This window comes from Amia ocellicauda, chromosome 10, assembly GCF_036373705.1.
Source record: "Amia ocellicauda isolate fAmiCal2 chromosome 10, fAmiCal2.hap1, whole genome shotgun sequence".
NCBI lineage: Eukaryota > Metazoa > Chordata > Actinopteri > Amiiformes > Amiidae > Amia > Amia ocellicauda.
In genome coordinates, this window is record NC_089859.1 from 19,471,777 (window position 1) to 19,497,237 (window position 25,461).

Here is a 25,461-nt window from a genome sequence, read left to right on the forward strand (position 1 = left end):
AACGCCAGGGATGTCTGCCGGTGAGGCGCCGCTGCTGCCGGTTTATTTCATGTTGTTTTTCATGAATAGGGGCAGCGCTAATTAAAGTGTACAGTTTAAGTCGTGCAAACCCTGACGTCACCCTGTGCAAAGTGACTGATATTGAGTGTGAGAAGCGGTGGGTCGGCACCATGTCCGGTCCAGAAGTGGCGACTAAACACAGCGAGGGGCCCGTCTTCAGACACACCGTCACCGACAGCGATCTGGGCATGCGTGAGGTGACTACATTATTATTATTATTATTATTATTATTATTATTATTATTATTATTATTATTATTTCTGGGGCCGGTTGTACTAGTAGGATCAGAAAACAATATCGGATCCGGGCTCACTGGATCCGGATCATGAAAAGGCGTTGTAGAAGCAGATCGTTAAAACCTCACAAAGTACACAACCTTCAGTTTCTTGCACTGGTGTGCGTTTCTTTAACTCCCCAACTCTAAAAATAATATAATAATTATTATTATTATAATTATCAATCAATCAATTGTATTTATACCGCGCTTTTGTCATACCCAAAAGTCAGTGAAAACGGACAAGATCAAACAGGCAACACCGCAGTAGCAACTCAAGAGTATTTAAAAAACTTGTAACAAAGAGAGATCCTTAAAAGCTTTTTAAAAGAAATGTCCTCAAACTATATACGGGCGCATCTCAAAGCGTTGCACAGCCGTAGAGGAGCTGCTCTGTCGGCTCTGTCACATTTCGTCTTGAGTCTGCAATGGGGTGCTGGAGAAATAAGTGCTTTTACATTATGTTTTACTATAATTTAAATAAATAAAAACCTAATCGCACACAATTATATTGTTTATTTGAAAGTGAAAATCTGTAGATAAGTCACATTTTCGTTTTAGTTTAGTTCAGGTTAGTACAACACAATTGAGATCAAGGTCAAGATCAAGATAGGATCCCGTTAGTACAACCCGCCCCCGGGGTGTCAGTATGTATGCTCTTCTATTCTGCCAGTGTAAATTACTATTTTAGCTTAACCACAGTACAGTACAATTATTTTCACAATGCATGTCTGTATATTAAAATGAAAAACACAGATCTGATAGATAAAGTTTTAGGCAATGACATATAAATCACTCGGTTTCATTTGTCTTCGTTTCTAATTTCTCAGCTCCCTACAATTACAATAAATAATATATATATATATATATATATATATATATATATATATATATATATATATATATATATATATACTGACCATTCCACCTTTCATACATGATGTGTGTGATTTATTTAACTGACATTAGTCTGTGCTTTACAGCATGCTGCTCTGAAGCCGATTGATCTCAGTCGCATCATTAATCTTCTAGAAGACCCACTTGCAGTAAGTTTGAACAGTATTTTTCAAAATACCAATTGAAATTGCTTGCATTTTGTGTGTGTGGTGTATATATGTATATGAAAGAGAGAGAGTTACAGACACACTGTAAGAAGAACAGGTCCAAGATGACCAAAGAAGCTATGAAATGGATCCCAAACAATGAAAAAGACCCAGAAGACGATCATGGGATGGGAAAATGAAATATTAAACTTTACAGGTGTAACATGGAAAAGAGAAGCTGTAGATCGAAAGATCTTGGAGAGGCTTTCATCCAGCAGTGGATCAATATGGGCTGATGACGGTGATGCTGATATAAATACACACTAAAGGCATATGTAGCGATGGAACATACACAAATATTGAATGATACATATATATTTTAAATATTTTCTGTTTTTCAGAGCTCTTTGAAGGAGAGGCATCTTTCTGTGCTGAAGAAAGTGGTGAAAAGAAACCAGAATGGTTTTGTATCCTTCAGCTGTGCGACCTGTTCTCAGGACTCGTGTCTTCTGTACATGAGCTGTGGCTCTTCAGGAATAAATGACAGTTTATACGTCTTTAAAGCAGAGAGAAGCTGTAAGTCACGCTTGATTTAGTGGAAAAACTATGATAATGCATCTTCAATTTCAATATTGAATCTGATCTCTCTTAGAGTGTGTCTGGACTGATTGTTAACCTGTGGCATATTATCAGTTTTTTCTAAAAACCTCTGTGAAATACTTGTTTAGAACATTTGTCACATTTTGTTTGTTTTCCAAAATACTTATTTTTTTGCCCTTTATCTGTTTCACTTCCTCCTTTAAGAACATAAGAACATAAGTAAGTTTACAAACGAGAGGAGACCATTCGCCCCATCAAGATCGTTCCAAGTGATCCAAGGATCCTATCCAGTCTATTTTTAAATGTTCCCAATTTGTTGCTTCAACCACATCGCTGGGGAGTTTGTTCAGATTGTGACTCTCTGTGTGAAGAAGTGTCTCCTGTTTTCTGTCTTGAATGCCTTGAAGCCCAATTTCCATTTGTGTCCCCAGGTGCGTGTGTCCTTGCTGATCTGGAAAAGCTCCTCTGGTTTGATGTGGTCGATGCCTTTCATGATTTTGAAGACTTCAAAGGTTCAGTTCCTCAGTCTCTCAGTAGGACATTCCCTTCAGACCTGGAATAAGTCTGGTTGCTCTCCTCTGAACTGCCTCTAGAGCAGCGATATCTTTCTTGAAGTGTGGAGCCCAGAACTGTCCACAGTATCCAGATGAGCTCTAACTAGTGCATTGTACAGTCTGAACATCACTACCCTTGTTCTCAATTCTACTTGTTTTTAATTCTTCTTCAAGGTTTGCTTTTCTAAAATTGTAGACCATTGTTTTAGACTTGGTCCTTGTTTTTTGAAAGAATGCCTCAAAGCTAACCATATTGTGACCTCTCTCTGGTCATTTGAAAATATCAAGTCAATGCATGCGCTCTCTCTGGTTGGTTCCCTGACAAATTGAGTTAGAAATCAGTGATTTACCATCTCAACCATTTCTATTTCTGCTTCTGTGGTCCCAACTGGGCTTTCCCAGTCTATGTTTGGGAAATTGAAATCCCCCATTATAACAGCCACATCCTTGCTACATGCAGTCCTGATTACATTGTACAGTGCAACATCTTTCTGAATATCTGAGTTGGGTGGTCTGTAACACTCCTACTGCTAATCCTCCGGATCGTTTCTTCAAAAGTTTAACCTACAAAGATTCTGTTCTGTTACTGGGATCTAATTTGAGTTCTGCCTCAGTGTCATTTCTGACATATAATGCTACCCCACCACCTCTTCCATTTTGCCTGTCTCTCCTAAACTGTGTGTATCCTTTCTACTTGTATTCATCCCCATCATTTTCTGTAAGCCATGTTTCTGTCGCTCCTACAACATCATAGTCACCCGCCAGCACTGTGGCTTCTAGGTCTAGAACTGAAACAAGCAGGACGGGAGATCCTGGCCTGAACACAGTGAAGACCTGTGCCCTGTGTGAGGATTAAGGGCTCTGTGATCTAGCAGAGGCATCCACTTTACTGGCCGAGGACTTCCCTGCAGCAGGAGTATTAAAGTCACATCACTGGGAACGGGAAGGGTTGTCAGGGCCGGGTCCCCAGTCAGGGAGCCTGTCTGAATTCCCCGAACCCCAGTTAACCCTGCAGTGATTCCAGCATCATTCCTCATGCAGGCTGTGGCCATGGTTGTGTTGGGTTTCAGGGCAGGACGGAGTGGGTTGGTTAAATGTAGTTCATGTTTTTGTCAGTGAAGACAGCATTTATTTCTGTGAAATGCATGCCACTGCTTTGCAAAGAAGGTTTCGTCTCTGTTGGCAACAATATTGTCACGTGCTGTTGTGTTTTTCCCCACAAATTCAAGTGTCTGATGTCTAATGTCAGAAAAGTTCAAGCACACGATGCAAACTGTTGAGTCCTATGTTTCCTTTAACACAAATATAATACAGCTCCTTAAAGACCTGGTCCAAATATTTAAGATTCTGAATCTGTGTGCAGAGAAGGCCAGGGAGCATCCTGAATACACTCTGGTCATCTGTGACCTGCTCAAAATATGCAGGTAAGACATCTTCTTACAGCCCTGCTTACATCAGTGTGTGTTAAAGACATATTTAGTTATACACCCAGTCTGTGTGAAGTTAAATGAAAACACACTGGATCTGCAGCTCAAAGCAATCCTACAAACGGACCCAATTCAGGGTCGTGCACATGCTTAGTTGTGTTATTTTTTCAGCCTGCTGCTTGTTTGACACTTTTGTCTTCTTTTCCTTTAGTTTGCCATTTCTCAAAGAGAAGTCTTCAGACGAGAGCAGCTACGCCCAGATCGTGAAGGAGTGTCTCTCTCAGATGGGTGTGTGTTCACGTCAGAGAGGTGATCTTTTCTTTTCCTTTGAGACGATTGACAGACACTGACGTTGCTCTTGATCTCGTCAGGTTACCTGATGCGAGTTCCCAGTGCCGACGTCCGACTGCAGGTCTGTGACTCCATCGCAGCCTTTTATCATCCGAAGGCCCCCAGACAGCAGGTTGAAGGTATGCATCCCACAGCAACGCAGAGCTCTGAGTCTCCACAGAGGATGCGCTACATTAGTTACTGCCACCTTCATACGCTGATCAAACTCCCCGGGGCCCCGTTTCTTCAATATTGTACTGTCTTTCACTGTGAGACGTGGAGGATCGTTCATCCCAGTGGCCTGGACGCCGTGTGCATTGTGCTGTGCTTGCTGTGCCACCAGGTCTCCATCCCACCTCTCCGAGCTACAAGCCCCAGATGGCGGAGGAGAGCGGCGTGGCCGAAACCCTGGTGCTGTCCCTGGCCCTGCTGGAGGAGCAGCCTGCGGTGCGGCTGCAGGTCCTCCGCGCTCTGCAGCTGCTGTCCAGCGCCTCAGGTCAGTGTCTCAACAAACACACACAGTTACAATCGCACAAATGAGCCCCTGTGATTGAACCTGTGTCGCTCATTTAGTGTCATCAATATTGTTGTTGTCTTTGTCTGTGTTTGTTGAACCGACACTCAGTCCAGAGGTTCAGGGTGATGGAGATGTTGAGTAAAGACTGCAGCTGTGTGACTGAGGGCTGCAGACACAGACACATACAGAAAAACACTGAGGAATGGACACTCTGCTTCTGAGCCAGGGCTATTGACCCTCTGACACAGTGGATCAGATATTGATTGGGATGCTGGTGTTCGTGTGGCAGCTCGGGAACACATGGCCATCCTGCACGGCAGCGGAGATGTTCCAGTCGAACGCAGTTCAGACAGCCGGGCTGATCCTCTCGTCTGTGAAGAGATGGACGAGCCAGTTGTGCACCTGAGCGCCACACAGGACTTCAGCTTCCCTCTCCTGCTGACCTGTGCTGTGCTCTTCTCCCTAGGACTCAACTGCAGCCTGATCCTGCGAGTGCGCGGAGCCAGCAAGATCTGCGCCCTGATGAACGAGCCGGACCCAAGCGGCCGGCTGCTGCGCCGCTGCACGGACGTCCTGGGGAACCTGCTGGAGCTCGGCAGCAAGGAGGAGGCCACGTCTCAGCTCAGCACCACCGACTGCTTCATGTAAGTGCCTTTGCCCCAGCCTGGGCCCCCGGGGAGACGCTGGGAGCTGCTGTCCGAGCTGAGCCCGTTGAGCCCTCGCTCTGGGCGCTCTGCAGAGTCCAGATCTGTCTCTTGGGATCTCTGTCACACACTTCTGCTGCAGTCCGTGATTAGGATCTGCTTCACAGTAGAAGGGATTGCAAACTATAGGCCTTGTTTTAAAGTGTAGCGCTGCCCGTGCTCTTTTATAAATGAATCAGTCGTGTGAAGCGTGTCTCTCATTGTGTAAGAGATGTCATCTCTGGAGTTTGGCGAGAGGACCGTGGAGTGCAGCTGAGCAGTTTTTACTTCACAGATTGCACACAATGACATGTCTTACACAATAACTCAATGTATTATCTTATTATAAATCATACGTGATTAGACACAAATATCTTTACAGTGACAAGTTTTTATTATTAAATACCACACTCAACGCCCTTCCATTAAGAGCAGGTTGTTCACTTTGCATAATCCAGCATCATTTCAATATTATTAATACTGAGAGAGTTGCTTGACAATGACAGAATACTCTTCAGTATCTTTCAGGCTTCAGTAGAGTTTGAACACTAGATGGTGCTCTATATCTATAGATTCATATCGGTGTCGATTCATCCAGGTTGGAAGAACTAAAGCTTTTGTGCTTTTTAATGTCTTCAGTGGATTACATTGACCATTCACAAACATTAGGGCTTTTGATTTCAGATGTCTGTGTGTTTATATGTTGATTTGAATTAATGTGGGAAATATTAATCACGTTCTGTGCTGATGTGTGACATTTAGTTGAGTAGCACAAACTTCACTCAATTAAAGCTTCATGAATTAAGTGAAATATCCTGAAACACGGCTTTCAAGTGCTAAATATAGTTCTGACAAGACCTCGGCAGATACCTTTCCTCTTTGATTTGCAGGGCTTTGAAAGAGGCCTTCGTGAACCTCCTGCTCAACGGCCATCGGCGCTCGGACCTGCAGCTGAGGAACGACCTGCTGCTGATTTGCACAGTGGTCGCTGGGAACCCCAAAGCCCCGCTGATTGTGAGCAGCACAACTGTGTCTCTAACCAGCTGATAATAACACATCTGTGTGAAGAGCCACACACTGTGGATGGCAGCATGTGGGTGTGTTCTAATTACGTGTTTTCTGCTCTTGTGTTTGTCAGGAAAGTGGGTTTGCCAAGCAGCTCATCTTATTTGCAACGTTTCCTGAAAGTAAGTGTGTTTAGTGAAGGCAAACAAGCCTGTGTGTGTAGTATATAGATTGTGTGTGTAGTAGCAGATGGGACAGCTGTGGGAGTCTGGTGCACAGGACCCAGCTGGGCTGTGGAAGCTGACTAAAGAGATTCGTGGATGAGATTTGGGGTCTTCAGCTGCTGTAGAGACCAGAGGAGCAGGAGGAGCAAACCAACATGCAGCTCCTACCACACGTGACCTTCCTCCATGTGCTGATATCAATTCACACCAAACTGTCCTGGTCTTGCATGACATTGACAGAGACGGCACTCACCATCACTGACGTCACATCAGATGAATGCTGTGCTGTGACTTTCTATCCTTCGCTCCCCAGTTAAGAGCCACAACCCTCTGGTGCGAAACCTGAAGCTGTCCTTCAGCGACGAAGACTTTGAAATGAAGAAGCTGCTCTTCAACATGCTTGTTGTCATGTCAAGGGATCTCTCAGCTGTGCAGGTAACACACACATATGCACACACACTCACACACTTACACACGCACTTACACACTGTAACCTGCGACACCAGTGACTATACAGGTTCATGGAGCTGTTTTCTCAGGCCACTGTCTGAGAGATACTGAAAAACAGACTCTGTTCACATAGTAGCTCAGAGATTTACAGAGAGGTTTTGCTTTCTAGGAGTTAGTCATGGATAACAGTTGACATCTGTTCTTAGCTGAGAATTAAAGCTTTTAAAGGACCGACATTTCTGTTTCAAACGCCAATGAAAAGCCAAAGAGCTGCGAGAAAGTTTTCCAAAGCTTTTATTTACTTTGTTTATCTTAGAGCTGTTTTAAATCAGGATTTAAATTAGAAATGCAAACAGCCTGAGTCGCCTCCCCGGGGTCAGACTGGGGTATTATGGGGGCTGCTCTGCAGACAGGGGGGGAAATCCTGAGAGCCTCTCTGCAGACGGGGGCGGTATACTGAGGGTCACTCTGCAGACGGGGGCAGTATACTGAGGGCCACTCTGCAGACAGGGGGGTATCCTGAGGGCCGCTCTGTCGATGTCCTGTGGCCCTAGCGATCGTCGCTGCTCCAGACACTGCCCACACTCTCAGCCCTGCTGTCTGTTCTGCAGCTGCTGCAGGAGGGGAAGGTGCTGCTGGCGCTGCTGCAGCACGTGAGGCCGGGTGAGGCGCCGCGCCGCGGGGAGTGGACAGCCGCCCAGCAGGAGGAACTGCAGCTGCAGGCCCTGGCCACGCTGGTCTCCCTCGTGCCCCTGCTGCCCCAGGACTACCTCACCTGCCAGGGCAGCACGCGCCTGCTGCTGCTCATGGACTGGTGCGTCTCGGCAGGTACAGCAGCCGTCTGGCACACCCATACTGAGAACCAGCACTCCTTCAGTGTGACTCCAATTGTATTGGACAGACACACACAGAGGGACAGACACACACACACACACACACACACACAGAGGGACAGACACACAGACACACACACAGAGGGACAGACACACACACACACACACACACACACAGAGGGACAGACACACAGACACACACACAGAGGTACAGACACACACACACACATACACACACACAGGGACAGACACACAGACACACACACAGAGGGACAGACACACACACACACACACACACACAGAGGGACAGACACACACACACACACATACACACACAGAGGGACAGACACACAGACACACACACAGAGGGACAGACAGACACACACACACATACACACACACACAGAGGAACACATTTGTGGTCACATCAGATCATGGTCCTCTACCACTTATCAATTCGATTTTCTGAAAGTTCAGAAAAAAGTTTTTGTCATAGTTTCAATTTTTTTTTTTGTTTAATTGAGCATTTCTATTTTTTCAATGTTTTCACTTCTACTGAAATAATGAGAGGTGGAACTACAGTGTGACACTCTGTCTGTCTGAGAAGTCAGAAACAGGCTAGACCACAGCAACAGGGGGGACAGGCAGACAGACATGGCTTTACTAAACATGCAGTTCCTCCACTGAACAGTTGGTTATATTCAATCATATATTAAATGAAAGGCAGTAGTTTTTGCCCCAGCTGGGTGAGTTACTGAGGCGAATCACTACCTCAGAGGATTGGCTGTGAAAGCACAAAGGAGGAGCTTTTACACCAGTAAAACATTTGTCTATAAAAGCCGCCTATAAGCCCCTTTGTGCCACTCAAACTGTCCTCTGTGACACACACACAGGGACGTCCTCTTTGCTGGGAGACTGAGCTCCCGAGCGACCCTTGGGCAGAGCTTCCTTTCTCAGATAATCATTTGCATTCGCTGCCCATCGTTTTTATTTGAGTTTGAAGTTCTGCCCAAAGGGGGAGGGGTTACTCTATAACCAAACCTTCACAAGGGAGGAGGCAGTGAACTGGTAATGAAGCCCCGAGACCACGCCTTCTGGGAGGAGCCTCAACTGAACCAGCTCTGAGGCCCATGGGGCCACATCTAGGCTGTCCAGGAGCAAGAGACCGTAGTCATGCTCTACTGGAGCAATTGTGTGTTGTCAACAATAAATGAAAGGCAGGTCAAGAATATGTCTTGTTCTCTCTGCGTATCACAGCACAGTCATCAGCACAGGTGGGAGGAGAACCTCGACAGCTCTACTGTGCTGAAAACAAATACACAATGCGGGGCAGTAAGAGGTCCACTCTTCAGCCCTCTGCCTAACACAGGAGCGGAAACCTCCTGCTCAACTCAACCTCCTCCGTCAATCATGTGTTCTCAGCTTAATCCAGGAGCAGGGATCAACAAGAAAGACTTGAGACCAAGGTACTCCGAGGGTGAAAACGGCAAGGAGGAAGTTCCTGTGTGCACATTACGTTATATACAAACAGGAAGTAGGAAGGGGTCTGTTTGAGTGACACACACAGGGGCCTATAGGCAGCTTTGACAGAAGAATGTTTCCATGGTGACTGGCGTGGCCCCTCCCCCTTTGGGCAGTTCTTCTGATTCGAAAGATAACGGTCGCCAGCTGAATATAAAAGACCCGGGGCCGGTTGCACAAAAGGTCTTAAATGTTTTTAAGACCGTTTTTTAGGTCTTAGACTTAAATTTAAGCCCAAAATAAATAGGCCTGTTGCACAAAAAAACTTAGTCAGTTTGGTCTTAAATTGAAGTAATTTTTTAAGCCTACCCTACACCAGGCTTAAATGGGTATCTCTTGCTTAGAAACTGACATGATACCAACATGGCAGCACATATGCCAGGTAATTTAGATTTTTTTGTATGAAAGGGCATACATACAAATTAATGGAAGTTTAACTAATAATAGTTGCAACTAATTTGACACTGAAATGTTTAATTTAATGAATAAAAACTGTATTAATACTTTAGGTGAATTATTACAAATCTATTATCTAATATTTATAATAAAGAATGACAACTGTATTTACAACCAACAACTCTTAATAAATTACAATAATACTTTTCTCCTTCCCCATTTAACTCAAATCTTGCCATTTATAACTTTAACATTTTGATTTCTAGATCAAGTTTTTCCCTTTACAACAAAAGATTTCCCTTCTGTAGTTCCAACAATTCAACGTAAAGGTCCTCTCTTTGAATCTAGTTTTTATTTTTTTGTTTGAATGGGGCAGACATCTTCAGAATCTTATTATTAGTATTATTAAATATGTAAATGTCCTGTTGTTATGTAGTTGGTAAAACAGCTGTAAAATAAGAAATATATATTAATAATTGTAACTATACAAATAGGCATATATTTATATTTAATAGGCAAATAGGCATAGGCATCTATTATTGATTGTACTGTATTTAAACATAACATGAACAGTGACATGAAACTAAGTGCTTTTAAAGACTAATTTAAAAATACATTGACAGTGCGCTCTACGGCGGGGTTGATGGCATTTGCGTTTTGCATTTCATTCCAGGCTTTATTTTTTCAGCATTTCCACCCAAATGTACCTGTTTTCTTATGATTAATTGCTCAACTATTGCAAGTTTTTTTTTACTTTTTTTGCAGCCATTTCGTTTTTTTCGTTCTTCACAAAAATAATAAGACCAGACTTTGCTGCTTAGCAACATCAGGTAAGCCAGGACTAGTGTAAGACCTGCGGGGTTTTGTGTCGTGCAGCGGTCTTATCGTCAGGTCTTACGTAATTCCAATTTAACAGGACTTAGACTAAGGCTAAGACTTAAAATAAGACCTTTTTAGTGCAACCGGCCCCAAGTCATCATTTTTAGCTTAGATTAGTGTTCAAGTTTAGATCTCGACCAGGACCAGAACCCGAATCCGAGCGCCAGTCTGCTGACACTATATCAGAGTCACGTGTTGGTGTGTTTTATTGTGTGAACCCCTCAGACCCCTACTCCGGACAGGGCAACAGTTTCCACAGCAGTGGAGGCAGGGGCAGTAAGCGGGCCCACCTGCGCCACTGCGTGCGGCTGCTGCGGAGCGTGGCGGCCCTTGGGGACGAGCTGCTCACGGAGGACCTCAGCGACCAGGGCGCCATCGGCCAACTGCTGGGTGAGGCCACGGGCACAGGCTCTGTCTGGACTCGCACCTGCAGCCAGGGCAGGGCAGGTCACCCACCCTGAGGGTTTTCTCAGAGCTGTTTTTATTTTGGGCAAATAATATTGATGTGCTTGATACATGGAGGCATTTCCACCAATTGGGTGATGAGTCAGATTGTGAACGAATAGCTGCATCGTCCTGAGCTTCAGGTTCACTTTCTCATGGGGTGAACAAGTCTGAAGCGCCCAGTCAGGTACAGTTTATGTTGGAATTCAGGCCCACAGTTCTATATATGTAGGTAAAGGAACACAGTTCTATATATTTAGGTAAAGGAACACGTCCGCAGGGTCTTGCTTGACTACAGCTGCACCTCACTGCAGTTCAAACTTGTCGATGCCGCGAGTGTTTAGTACGTCCTGAACACGTGTTTATGACTGATGTGGAGGTGTTCAGGTGTTCAGTTTCTTCTTAAAGTTTATTTAATCTTCAAAAGCAAATCATACCAGTTAATTGCTTGATTGAATAACAACGGTGCTGCAGTCTTTACTTAACATGAAACCCCTCATTCGTCAGGACTCTTGACGAAGATGGAGGCGTCCAGCGAAGAGGAGGACGCAGTGGCCCTGGAAATCAAGATGGACGCCCTGCTGGTTCTGTCCACACTGTGTGACAACGATGCGCATCGCAAGGTGGGGGCTGCGATCGGCTGCTGCTGCTGCACCTCGACACGGACTTCACTGCCGAGAGGAGCCGAGCAATAAGGGAACCTGTTCAGTGTGATGTCATTAACAGGAAATACAGTTTAAACCACTTCTCAGCTTCTGATTCTGAAGTGAACTCAGAAAGCCTTCTCCGAAGTACTGAGCAAATTAAACCAACATCCATACCGGGTCCAAAACATGGTTTCCCTCGGTTTGGGGTTTTTCTCTGGCAGAATCTCTTTTATACAATAAATATATTAAGCACATCAATAAATGCTGTCGTGTCTGAAATGGGGCCACAATGCGAGTGTGAAGAATAATGCTGAAGTGATACATTCCTATTCCAGTGGTGAATGGCTGTTTTGTGTGATTTTATGTGTCAGGAGCTGTTTGGACCTGAAGGAGTGGAGCTGCTGGTTCGTTTCCTGAAGATGGACCCGGCGCTGTTCTACAGTGGGCTTGGACACAACAAGCTCATTCTGACCACCGTCGACTGCATCTGGTGAGTTTGATGATGATTATTATTCACTTACAGATGTCTTTACTCAAGAAAACCTTGTTCAATTGTAAAGCATTGCAACATACAATAATGTTCATAGCAGTAATATTAAACAGTAATATTAACGAGGCAGTCTTCGCATTAATGGTAATAGTGATAGCAATGAGAAGCAGCAGTGTTTCCTCTGTCCAACTGTCTTTGCAGGTCTTGTGTTGTTGGATGCTACCCAACAGAAGACTTGTTTCTGGAGAAAGGAGGCGTCCTCCTTCTGCTGGACCTGCTCCAGGTGAGTGATGGGCTTCATGTGTCGGCCAGTAAAGCTCCTTCATGCTCGACCGACACTGCTGTCTGTGTTGTTTGTGTGACTTTGTAACGGTTCTTTCAACTTCTTGTAAAATGTTTCTGCTGAATGAAATTCCTGCTGTCTGTGTTGTTTATCATTTCCTGTCATTTCCTGATGCGTCTATCAGGTTCCACAGTCAACACTATCAAAGACACCATCAACTCCACATATCCTGAATATTTTAATTATACATACTTTTCAAAGCAGCATTTGTTCACACAGGAGGTATTTTATGATTTCTGCCTGGGCTCAATTTATGTGCTGCAGTCTGTATGAATGTTTTTATATATTTTCAATGTTGACTTATTTACTTGAGATTGTATTCGTCACTGTAGTCAAGTCCCAGAAACATGCAGGATGTGGTTCTCGGGACGTTACTGGAGTTGTGTGACAATTCCAAGACCCCTGCGCACATCAGCTCCTGGAGGGGCAAGAAGGGTGAGACGGCCGCTGGGCTCCTGGTGAGGCTCTGGAGGGCCCAGGAGACGGAGCTTGGCGTGAGGCGGGACGCTAGTGGGAGGATTGTGGGTAGGTTCTGCCAGATTGCTGCACTGCAAAGGTTGGAATTCTAAAAAGTTTTATGGGTTTAAATTAAAGTTACATTTTCAGCCTCAAACTCAGAGTCATATAGTTTCAAGATGTGAAGAGATGAGAAGAAACTCAATGCCAACATGTTGCCTACGGACCGATCATTGTAACAGATTCGTACAACGCAGCTGCAGGCATCCTGTAATTGCTCCTTCTAAATTAATATAAGAACCATGACCATAAACAGGAAGTTTATAACAGCAGGATTGAAAGCCTTTTTTGAAAGTTATTTTAATCCTATAAGTAGCACGTCTCAATTCATTCCACCTTTCATGTTGAAAAACATGTTGCTTTGGCATGTTGCCGGCTCAACTTTGAGGAGCGACCGGCATCATTGAAAAGAGCTTCCGAATGACAGGCTTCTCTCAAATGGTTTGAATGTGAAAACGCCAAACAATGACACTTAAGTGCTTCTCCTTACTTCAAAGAGCAGCTAAGTTTCAGGAAAGGGTTACAGGCACAGTAATACATATACACAATAAGAGGCACTTTGTTATACTTACTGTTGTAGGAACATTAGGTATTTTTGACATCAATGTTAGTGTAATGACTCTGTTAGTGTAAGGATGGCACTGCCCTTATTCCTTCTGATATTTTCATTGTGCTTAAAAACATAGATCCACACAAACAAGTCCAAGTTTACGTTGAATATGTACAAATGTAAATATTACATTAAAAATATTAATTCAATTAAATAATTAGGAGCTCATGTGTAATAAAAAAAACAGAAGATCTCTGGTCCAGAGTTCTGGTATGTGTTGACAGTATATATACCCATATGTGTTTACAGTATTTATACCCATGTGTGTTGAGAGTACAGTATATATACCCATGTGTGTTGACAGGATATATACCTATGTGTGCTGACAGTACAGTATATATACCCATGTGTGTGTGACTACACAGTATATATACCCATGTGTGCTGACAGTACAGTATATATACCCATGTGTGTGTGACTACGCAGTATATATACCCGTGTGTGCTGACAGTACAGTATATATACCCATGTGTGCTGACAGTACAGTATATATACCCATGTGTGTTTACAGTATATATACCCGTGTGTGCTGACAGTACAGTATATATACCCATGTGTGCTGACAGTACAGTATATATACCCATGTGTGTTTACAGTATATATACCCATGTGTGCTGACAGTACAGTATATATACCCATGTGTGTTGACAGTATATATACCCATGTGTGCAGACAGTACAGTATATATACCCATGTGAGTTGACAGTATATTTACCCACGTTGGCACTCTTCTGTATTCTTATCCTGTGTCTGTTGGTGACGCTGCAGATGTGCGGAGGCCGCTGCTCTCGGTCGCCCAGGAAGAGGAGCAAGTCGAGCCGATTCCCGCAGACCAGCCGAGCGCCGCCATCATGGACGTGTCGGAGAACATGAGGGCGAAGATTTACTCCGTGTTCTGCAGACTGGGCAAGTGCAGTGCTGTTGTGTAGCATGTGTGTGTGCGGGCGTGTGCTGTGTGTATAATTCACTGCTGTTTCTACTACTGCTTTCTTCTCGTCACACAAAGAGCATTAAAAGACAGGATATAAATATGCAAACGCTGCTGTGTTTGGGCTGTTAACCTCTGGGGTTCATCATTAAGGGAATCCAGTATATATCAATGCTGCACATAGTGTGCGTGTGCGTGTGCGTGTTTGAGCATCTCTAGTTGAATAATGACATCTGCTTCCCCTGTCCATGTATGCACTGTAGGAACTGCAGCAGTGTCTTGTGTTTACCTCTGTCAGTTGGGGAGTCTGGCTGTCAAACACGGGCTGCTTAAGAGATTTAACTAAAGCAAACTGATTGCAGGCTTTGAAGACTTGCCTGGATTAAGGACAGAAGACTATGTGACGATCGCTGTCATCAGCAGATACTTGGACTTCAAGGTAATGTTCAGGTTTCTAGAAGCTGCAGGTTTCCACAAATCACATGATCTCACTATAGTTCGAAATATACGTACACACACACACACGGCTTAAAGTTGTTTTACTCAGGCACTGTGAGAGGCTGCAATATGCCGGGGCCTCACTGGAAGAGCAGGCGGGGGCTCTCAAGACCCCGCACTACTGTAGATGCCGTAGCCAAGACAACCACAGGCCGGCTCTCTGTTCGCAAAGGCAGGTCTCCATGGCAACGGCAGAGACTTCTTAACATGGGAGAAACTGCAGAAAAGACCATCGAGTGTTTCTTACAGTCGACACTCAGCGACTGATCATTGAAACATCAGTCATACATGCTCAGAGCTGGAGTTACACACCTGTGTCCAGATACACAGAAGTGCCTAAGTTCAGCTTCCCTCAGTTCTCCCTGAGTGTCCGTGTGTGCCAGTGTGTGTGTGTGTGACAGTATGTGTGTGTGTGCCAGTGTGTGTGTGTGTGCCAGTGTGTGTGTGTGTTCCGGTGTGTGTCACTGTGTATGTGTATGTTCCAGTGTGTGTCACTGTGTGCCACTGTGTGTGTGTTCCGGTGTGTGTCACTGTGTGCCACTGAGTGTCAGTGTGTGTGTGTGTGTGTGTGTTCCGGTGTGTGTGTTCCGGTGTGTGTCACTGTGTGCCACTGTGTGCCAGTGTGTGTGTGTTCCGGTGTGTGTCACTGTGTGCCACTGTGTGCCAGTGTGTGTGTGTGTGTACCAGTGTGTGTGTGTTCCGGTGTGTGTCACTGTGTGCAACTGAGTGTCAGTGTGTGTGTGTTCCGGTGTGTGTCACTGTGTGCCACTGTGTGCCAGTGTGTGTGTGTTCCGGTGTGTGTCACTGTGTGCCAGTGTGTGCCAGTGTGTGTGTGTGTGTGTACCAGTGTGTGTCACTGTGTGCAACTGAGTGTCAGTGTGTGTGTGTTCCGGTGTGTGTCACTGTGTGCCACTGTGTGCCAGTGTGTGTGTGCCAGTGTGTGTGTGTTCCGGTGTGTGTCACTGTGTGCAACTGAGTGTCAGTGTGTGTGTGTTCCGGTGTGTGTCACTGTGTGCCACTGTGTGCCAGTGGGTGTGTGTGTGTGCCAGTGTGTGTGTGTGTCCATGTGTGCACACCTCAACACACTGCAGACAACACACTCACCAGGAGAAGAGTATCTGTATCTAACCCAGATTTAAGGTTTCGTTGCACGACTGCCTGCTGACCCAGAGTTTCTGAGTGCCTGACCAGTAAACATCCCTGCAGTCCTGCACACAGAAACCAGACCAGTAGTCTCTGTGTTGCTCTCACAGGTCGGAGAGGTTTGGGCCGAGATCTCCCGAGAGCTGGAGGCTGAAGGAGTCAGACCCGTCTCTCCAGACCAGGAGGCACTGCAGAGTATCGGCAGGACAGCAGAGGAGGCGGCCCGGGCCGTGGCCGCCCTGCAGACCCAGCTGCTGGGGCAACAGCGACAGCAGGAGCTGCGGGAGGAGCAGCAGCTGTACTCGGAGGTGAGCCTGGGGCAGAGCAGGCCTACTTCCCCGGGGGGTCAGAGCTGCAGTGGGAAATACGGCCGCATCCATGTTGTACTGCATTCAGTTGTTTCTACATGCAACACTCAAGTGGCCTAGAGGGACCTGACTGCAGCTGCTTGGTGCTGTCTGACCACAGGACTTCGTTACATACAGATACATAATAATGTATTTATTTATTTATTAATGTATTTATGAATTTATTAATGTAATTTGATTAAATATTTCCTGCTCTGTAACAGATGCGTACGAACCACAAACATCAAGAGCTGGCGGTTAAGTCGTGGGAGGCTTTTGTGGCAAGAACGTCAAATTATACACTCTTAAAGGTAAGGTTTGTTATTATGATTTAACTCAGAAGGTATATTATTGTTGCATATCAGCAAAGGGGTGTCTCTGTGTGTGTGTGTCTGCACCTCTGTGTGTGTGTGTATGTCCCTCTGTGTGTGTGTGTGTCTGCACCTCTGTGTGTGTGTCTGCACCTCTCTGTGTGTGTCTGTCCCTCTCTGTTTGTGTCTGTACCTGTGTGTGTGTGTCCCTCTGTGTGTGTGCCTGTCCCTCTGTGTGTCTCTAAGTACCATTGTGTATGTGTGTCCCTGTGTGTGTGTGTGTATGTGTCTGTCCCTCTGTGTGTGTCTGTCCCTCTCTGGTGTGTCCCGCTCTCTCACTCCCTCGGTGGGGATCTGTTTGTGAAGAGCGCTGTACCAAATAACAAGTTAATTACATTGCAATTGAGTTGAAGTGTCTGAGAGGCAGAGAGACACTGACCCAGCCGAACAGCTCAGCACCGCAGAGGGACTCGCTGACATCAACACGAGCCGATACTGTCTGTAATCCCCAGCACTCTTACTATCTATACAGGGCTCCCAAGAGTTTATTACAGAGAGCATGATTATGGAGCAGCATGGCTTCACATTCATTAACACACAGTGTCCTGCATATACACAATACACAAACAACCTCATGATTATAAAGTCATGTGCACATCTCTGTGAGTGAGAGGGGATGCAAATGTCAAATCTGTGTATCAACCCAGCAAGATAGGAGTGCCATGCGCAGATAAGGGCCTGCTGGTTTCAACCAGTTCCAGCTCCTTTCTCAGCCTGACCAGTACGTTTCCACCTGCTTCCCCAGCCTGACCAGTTTTCTCAATGGCTAAAGGAAGGATGAAATGGAAAATCCTGCCCCAGAGTCAGAGACAGCAGCTCAGACGCAGACTGAACCCAAGAGCACCAAGACATGCAAATGAGATCGTGTTGAAAACTAAATGAAAAGTAATAAAGTGACTGATATCCTCCCTCCCTTGATGGCAGGTGGCTGGTCACTTAGTGCTGAATTTGCTTAACCTGGTCTTATTATTGGCGAGGTTTGTTCTAGGAGAGCTAATGATCGTTAGGCCCTAGGGCTGGGCTGATTGTGTGAGCGTGTTGTAAATACGGCAGCAACACAGACGGCATTAGAGCTTGATTTGTCCCAACAGGCTTTCGAGAGGCGAATATCAAAGCTGTAATGAAAGAGGGCTTCTTCGCTGCAGGCAAACAAAATGCCTGATTGATTGTTTTGAAAGAAAACCCAGAAAAATAGTTTTCACTCTCGGCACTAACAGCAAACTGTACTCAGCATTTACATACTTAATCAGACTGTGACTTCCATTATGCAGGATTTAGAGATTTATAAAACACACAAGTACACCGGCAGCCAGAACACCTGGAGATCCTACAGAAATCTACCCAACAGGGGAAACGAGATCAATAATGTGTTATAGATTTCAAAAGATAATCAGTAGGTGTATTTCACTGGCATTTTACTCCCAAGAAACTCTACCCCTTCGCTGCTATGCGCTTTTCTGTGGGGGGCCAAACAGGCCATAATACACTGGATTGTGTGTATAATATATTGGTTCACAACTTCGCATGCATACTATATTGGTTTGTGGCAGCAGTGCCGTCTTTGTCCGCAAGCAACATGTGAATGAATGACTTAACCATGTGTGTTTAGTCCCTTTGATATTTGTGTACTGCAGTAATAATAAATACAACGATTTGTTGCTGCACCCACAATGATGATTTGGATCGACTGCTTTCAAAACCCCGCACTAATCCTCATTTCAGATGACCCAGCCAATCTATATTAAAACATTTAATTTGCATACTGCCCATTACTAAAAAAGTTGTTTGTTCAAAACCGTCATAAAAGCCCCTCAATTGCCACGCTTGTATCAACAGGCAATCCATTATGTATTTAGAAAATATACGATTACATTGATATTTTTCTTCTAAAAGAGCGCTATCCCCCATTTTCCAGTTATTATTTAATTATCTGCTTTCTTTACAGCAAAGTGTTGTGCTATATAATTGAAACGTGAAACAAATGTTTCAAAAACATGTGGAATGTTTGGGATGGTTCGCTCGATGCACACAGAGCTGAATACAAGCTGTGCATCTGAAATTGGTATATCATGGAGGAACAAGCCATCTCCGCGATCATTTAGCCAAATAAGTTTCAATGATGATGCATTATTTATTAGGCTTTACGCGTGGAATGAATAGACCTGAAAGCAGCGCACTAACTGCAGATCAGCCCGTGTTTAGTGCGCAGCCGCGTATTAACTCTGCAAATGCGTTGCAATAGAACCATTATTATTCGTATTATTAATAACAATATAACGAAAAATATAAAATGTTGACACAAACTCTGAACTTTAGAAGGGAGTCTATATTATATTTAACCCAAATGTTTAGGTTAAGGTTACTGTGTCCCGGTGTCGTTAGTATTTACTACTTTCACTTTTTTTTTTAATGTTACTGAACATCGGGTATATTCATCAATGGGTTACACGATTCGCTGTTTCTGAGACTTTTTCTGTATTGAATAACATACAAATTAAAGTTAACATGCATACGTCATTGCGCATACAGTTTATTATGAGTAAGGTGTAGGAAAAGGTTAACGTGTTAGGTTAGTAAGCACAATACCTATACACAAAATCGTGTGCTTTTAAAAATAAATAAATACATGTGCTGTGTTCTAGATAACCTATTTTATACGACAACGGGATGTTTTGTTTATATGGATTATCTGTAAACATTATCTGATGAAATCGTTAAATTATGCAAATGATCACCAATGAAGCTTCGAACCTTCGTTGGGTAATATGTTGCGAACCTTCAGAGGTACAAATGGAGCCCTATTTCGTGCACAACATTATGTATGACACAAATGGCGCCCCACAAGTGTCAGACATGGACACGTTGTGATCAATACATAAAAAGTCATCTGTAATGTGTTGTTCAGATGACATGGTTAAGTCATTCAGTAATATGTTGCTTGAGGACAAAACTCGCACTGCTGCTTCTGCCTTGATTTCCCTTTGTACCTAATCCTGCCCCGCCCACCAATACACACACAATCCAATATAGTGTGCGTGCAAACCCATATAGTAAACACACAAACCAATACAGTGTACGTGCAAACCCATACCCAGACACATCTTCTGCTCAGAGGTACTTGGACCCCTGGACTCAGTTGTTGTGTCGGTTATCTTGCTCTTTGGTTTCAGTATTGTGTATTTGTTATTAGGATGCCAGGCGTCTGCAGGAGAAATCCATTGCGTCCTCCAGACCCCAGAAAACAGATCAGGATGCGGTTTTTCACCCGACGCAAATCAGGGCTATGCACACGACAGTAAGTGACTCGTGCAGTCCTTGCGTGTGTGTGTCTGTGAGTGTATGAGTAAATGTGTGTGTGCATGCGTGTTGTGTGTGTGTGTCTGTCTGTCTGTGAGTGTATGAGTAAATGTGTGGGTGTGCATGCATGCATGTGTGTGTGTATATGTGTGTGTGTGTGGTCCATGGTCCATGAACAGCACGAGCAGGGGCATTGTTCTCTGAGCATGGATGTATGGCAAGCCAAAGTATCATTTAGAGGTATCTCTAAATGCATTTCAAGATATTGTTAAACCATTTACAGATATTTGAATAAGGTGCCGTTTAAAGATATCTCTAAATGTACTTTTAAATAAGATATCTTTAAATAATTTGCAGATATCTCTAAATGGTCATTTGGCTTGCCATACGAATGGGTTGTTAATTTGCTAGCTCAGAGTTCTAGGCCTTCTTGTTTGTTTCCTGCCTTTACTGTTGTGCTGCTCGGGGCTGTTTATATCTGGAGAGAGCCGGTGTCGCTTGGCCGTGTTGACAACCCTGGCGCTGTGCCGAACTCTATTGATCTCAGTCGGCACGGCTCGGGGCTGTGGGGCGGCTCAGACACTTTCTCTGTTGTCACACAGTGCATGACTGTCAATGTAGCGCTGATTGGTCGTGTTGGCTAAAGAGTTGTGACAAATTAATGTTTAATTGAGATAATGGCAGTAACGATGCTTTCCCCTGCAGAGCTTCTGTGGGCGTTCGGTGCAGGTCGAGAGCACCCCTGTGCAGCTGACCGGGGGACCCCTGGCAGGCACCGACCTGGCCCTGGATCGGCTGTCCGTCAGAGGAGGCGCCCTGCGCAGCACCAGGCCCGCTCAGCCCCCAGGCTCGGTACCGGTGCAATAACCACACCTCCAGCACCAGCATGTCCGACTGTTTAACATCTCTGATTATCTCTCTCTCAATATTTACACACGCACGTGGGTTTAGTGCTTTGCTTTGGGTGAATGCTATCTGTGTCAATAATGAAGACCGGCATGGCAGCACATGTGAGGATCTGTTTGGCTCTGTGGTCCAGCGCCGCCCCCCCCCGGCCACGGGACTGGGCCACACAGAGCCAGAGCATTACGCCGCCGGTCTAGAAATGAGTAAAAACACATCAGTCAAGAAGATCGCACCATGGTTTGTCAACACAATACTGTTGTGACGTAATTAAAGGTCGGCTGAGCAGGATTTCTTAAAAAATAATAAGCAAGTAAATTCGTATTCATGTACTGTGAGCTTGTTGTGTTCTGATGCTCACAGTTTAATCTTGAAAGAAAGACATGAAAGAAGGGCCAGACTGACTCGTCTCCCTCTCAGCCCCTGAGCTCCCCTGGCACTGTGTCACACAGAGACACACGTCCATCTATATACACAGATACAGATCCTTACAGACCGACACACATCTATATATACTTGTTTTTATTTGACTTGAGAAGTATGTCACTCACTTCTAAACTGTAAATAATAAAAAGGAAACCATATATAAAAAAAGTACTGTGTAGAAAACACTGCTCAGTACACCTTTAAAACATAAAAAAGCTATATATTTTATGTTGCATAGAAAAATGATTTTATTAGTAAAATAATACATTATGCATTATAATCCAGTACTGAACCTCGAATGAATAGTAGGTTGAAATGCATTGACACAGACTGACAAAATGACCACTTAAGATGTTTTACTCTGATTTGTGACGCATTTCTATAAAAAACGGATTGAATCCACATTACAATGATTAAATTGCAATTTATAAAGCTTTCATTCTGTCCGAGAAGTCTGTCTACAACAATACTGCTGCCACAATGTCTTAATACAGGTAGATTTCCTGAGAAAGTTTGTTGGTGCCTCAAAAAGTACCAAAAATATGTATATTCTTAAAATAAATACAATTACTTTAACATAAGGAACATCTGAATGGAGTAATTTCATATGGTCAGCGTAGAAAAGATAGTGTTCCAAACTAGAACAAGTGCTCAATACGACACGGACAGAATTGGACAAATCCACTGGATAATTGTTTCATAGCAACAGACTTTGCTTCGGTACCCTATTGCAGACAGTCTTCCCTGGGCATCTGCATCCAAACAGATGTTTCAGTTACTCTTTAGAACAGATGTTTCCCACCAATACTTTTCAAATCTGAAATTAAAGAAAAACAGACAGAATTAGGCCTTTTCCCTGGACGCACCGGCCGACTACGCCTGCTGCTCCAGTGACATGAACTGTACATTTCATCAGAACCGGGGGGGGACTTTTTCACTTCACATCACTAACAAACTCACGACGCTGAGCTCGGCTCCACAGTTAGATACAAAGTACATGACTAAACTGACCCTTATTCCCAAACTTCTGGATGATATTTTGGAACTTAAAGATTTTAAATGGTCATACTTTTGTGCGAACTGCCTTGTGTGTAACTGGGCTCACAATACAAAGAGACGTGTGCAAATTAACATCTGGAAGCATCTGCTCTCCACAGCTGCACGATGTTGGGACCCAATGATGGACAGCTACACTGTGGCAACATGGAAAATGACCAACATGGGGATTTCTGCCCTCAGAACTAAGTGAAGTACTTACTCTCCGTGAAGTTGTGCGTGTACTTTGTGGTGTATTTCTTTGACACAACGTATCTCCTGCCCAGTCCGTGGGACCTCGATAAGACGCAGTCCACATAGATCTCCCAGAACAGCTGCGCCAGGTCGATGAACAACGCGTTGTGCTTGGGGTAGTCGGACAGCTTCAGGTAGATCATGAAGTCCCACAGGCTGGTCACGCTGTCCGCCACCCTCAGCTTCTTCATCTCCACCAGAGCGAGCGAGGACGAGTCCCAGCACTGCGGGTCGATCTCGCCCAGGCCCCCCGGCTCACTGCCCCCGATGCCCTGGCCGCCCTTCAGGAACCCAGGCCTGGCGCAGGCCACGCCCACCAGCAGCATCCACACGAGCTGGAGGAACCGCCGGCTGCTGAGAGACTTCATCACGGAGGAGTGGACAACCCGCCCTGCAGACAGAGAGGTAGGAAGGTAGATAAACAGATAGGCAGATAGACAGAAAGACAGATCGATTAGCAAAAAATATAAATAAAGAAAACAAATGGCATCAGACAGAGACATGTCTTAACAGCTGGAATCCAGGGCACTACTGATTAAAAAAACTTGGTGTGAGACGGTAGATCACCCTGACAGCCGTGGTGTTGAGTGAGACCGTAAGTCACCCTGATGCCACGTCTGCGTTGTGGCACCGAGCCCCAGGCCGCTGGTGTGATCCCTCAGCGGGCTGCAATCACACACACACACACACACACACACACACACACACACACACACACACACACACACACAGGGGACAGCTGTGTCTCTGCACACTGTGCCCCTTACAAAACCATCTCTGCCTTTTTATGAAATGTCACTTTTTGATTACAGGTGATTGGCATTTGGAGGTTTACACACCCCTCTCCTAATGCAGTTCAGTCCTTTGGAGCTGGTGGAGATTTTCCTGGGCTAAATGTGTCAGCAGACACCGAATGATGCATCATTGAATACATAATTGGAGTCTTACAATATGTATATAAAGCTCAACAAATCTCCAATAGCATTGTTTCAAATGAAGCCTGTGAACACATTCAAGTAAAAACATACTCTTATCATCAGCAAATTATAATTAATTCTCCAAGGGCTCTTAATTATGATCTCCAAACATAACTTTACTCGGCATTAATTATAAAGCGACAATAGTATTACCTATCCACAAGCGCCGTCCTTGCAGATGCATCTGCTTCCACACTGATAACTACCCGGACCAACACTCATCTCTTGGCGGCTGTATGTGGGGACTGGATTCCTCATGCTACACTACAGATGCCATACTGTCAATTCACACCAATCCCAGCACACACGCCACACTAATTATAACTGTACCCCAAATTATGCAGCGACAGTTATTAAAGTATAACCAAACATTGCGCCAGAAATTCAACAATGGGCGTTTTAAGAGTTCACTATACACTGTCCATCACAATCTTCAATTCACTCTCCTCTACCTCCCGTTTCGTCTTTTTTTACAATCTTGTTGAATAGAAATGTATGGATTTTAGGCGGGGGAATCAATCTATCCTACAGCTGACCAGGTCCTACTTGCAACATTTATTTCGTTCAACGTCCTGATTTCAGCATCTCGGATTCAATCATTTCCATTTCCTTCTAAATGCTCACATTGTTAATAAAGACTGAAACAACTTGAAATGTACTATGACGTGTATATGGTTTCTGTATCACTTCACTTAGCTGTGTGACCCTCCCTGTGAAAATGTAATTATCTCTTTAGTGTTTGAATGGAAAGCAAGGTGAAAGTGTGATGAATTAAAAAATGCACTTACTGCGGAAGATGTATATATAGCGTCTTCTTTAAGTGGTAAGTTGGGAAGAAAGAATGAAGACCGGTCCAGAGATGATGCTGTCTAAAAGTTGGTGTGTGTCAATCCCGCACCCCTGCTGTATCTCATGCAGCACAAGTAGATCAGGGCTTCATTCCGGGGCGCTTTATAGCGGTGGCCGCCCACAGACCCCGTCACTGAGCCGTTTCACTGGGCTGGAGAGAGGGAGGCTGTCACTGCGCTACCGACACCCCCTTCAATTAATCAATTACCGACAATCCATTATTACAGATGCGTGTTTTGTCTTGAAATGGTCAGATTTATTATTATTCATAATAATAATGTTCATTTCTCAACACTCATATCTGTCCGTTTGAGTGTTTTTCACAATATCATACATGTCCAGTAGAGAGAAGCCACTCTCACACACAAATAGTATAATAATTACGCAGCCTTGGGAGTAATATTATTTTTTATTTACCAATAAGTCTGTCGTTCTGGCGTGACAAACGAGGTCACTGAAATATGCATTTTTTAGTGATGTGTATTTACCTGACTGGTAATACCTGACTGCAAAATATTAAAAATACGAAATTGATGTATTAGATGCAACACGATTTTATAATCTTAATAACAGTTATAACACAATT

The 25,461-nt window shown here is 44.5% G+C and overlaps 2 protein-coding genes across 3 annotated transcripts; one reads left to right on the top strand and one right to left on the bottom strand.

The window, feature by feature from the left end:
• LOC136760132 (cilia- and flagella-associated protein 69) lies at nucleotides 1-22,196 on the top strand. Of its 2 annotated transcripts, XM_066715406.1 has the most exons (23): nucleotides 1-257; nucleotides 1,318-1,380; nucleotides 1,779-1,844; nucleotides 3,846-3,955; nucleotides 4,170-4,246; nucleotides 4,330-4,428; nucleotides 4,632-4,784; nucleotides 5,272-5,449; nucleotides 6,379-6,502; nucleotides 6,627-6,675; nucleotides 7,031-7,152; nucleotides 7,779-7,995; nucleotides 11,022-11,186; nucleotides 11,748-11,863; nucleotides 12,259-12,377; nucleotides 12,579-12,660; nucleotides 13,053-13,245; nucleotides 14,615-14,752; nucleotides 15,137-15,213; nucleotides 16,526-16,723; nucleotides 16,987-17,073; nucleotides 20,324-20,428; nucleotides 21,136-22,196. In XM_066715406.1, exons 1-23 carry the CDS (start codon nucleotides 171-173, stop codon nucleotides 21,295-21,297), a joined length of 2,787 nt encoding a protein of 928 aa, XP_066571503.1. In that variant the 5' UTR covers nucleotides 1-170; the 3' UTR covers nucleotides 21,298-22,196. The 2 variants fall into 2 exon arrangements, with proteins under 2 accessions (XP_066571503.1, XP_066571504.1); XM_066715407.1 differs by lacking the exon at nucleotides 11,022-11,186.
• LOC136760133 (protein FAM237A-like) lies at nucleotides 22,101-24,960 on the bottom strand. Its single transcript, XM_066715408.1, has 3 exons — nucleotides 24,815-24,960; nucleotides 23,018-23,440; nucleotides 22,101-22,576 (listed from the first exon to the last, which is right to left on the bottom strand). The coding sequence occupies exons 2-3, from the start codon at nucleotides 23,415-23,417 to the stop codon at nucleotides 22,542-22,544; spliced, it is 435 nt and encodes a 144-aa protein (XP_066571505.1). The 5' UTR covers nucleotides 23,418-23,440; nucleotides 24,815-24,960; the 3' UTR covers nucleotides 22,101-22,541.
• Between the last annotated feature and the right edge of the window lie 501 nt (nucleotides 24,961-25,461).

What these genes read in the sequence shown, in the direction of transcription:
- LOC136760132 (XM_066715406.1), top strand. Translation starts at nt 171, where the DNA reads ATGTCCGGTCCAGAAGTGGCGACTAAACACAGCGAGGGGCCCGTCTTC. An exon ending in GACCTGCTCAAAATATGCAG is followed by an intron (nt 3,956 to 4,169) that starts GTAAGACATCTT and finishes CTTTTCCTTTAG; the next exon opens with TTTGCCATTTCTCAAAGAGA. An exon ending in TTCTGCTGGACCTGCTCCAG is followed by an intron (nt 12,661 to 13,052) that starts GTGAGTGATGGG and finishes TCGTCACTGTAG; the next exon opens with TCAAGTCCCAGAAACATGCA.
- LOC136760133 (XM_066715408.1), bottom strand. Translation starts at nt 23,417, where the DNA reads ATGAAGTCTCTCAGCAGCCGGCGGTTCCTCCAGCTCGTGTGGATGCTG. An exon ending in CACGCACAACTTCACGGAGA is followed by an intron (nt 22,577 to 23,017) that starts GTAAGTACTTCA and finishes CTTTAATTTCAG; the next exon opens with ATTTGAAAAGTATTGGTGGG.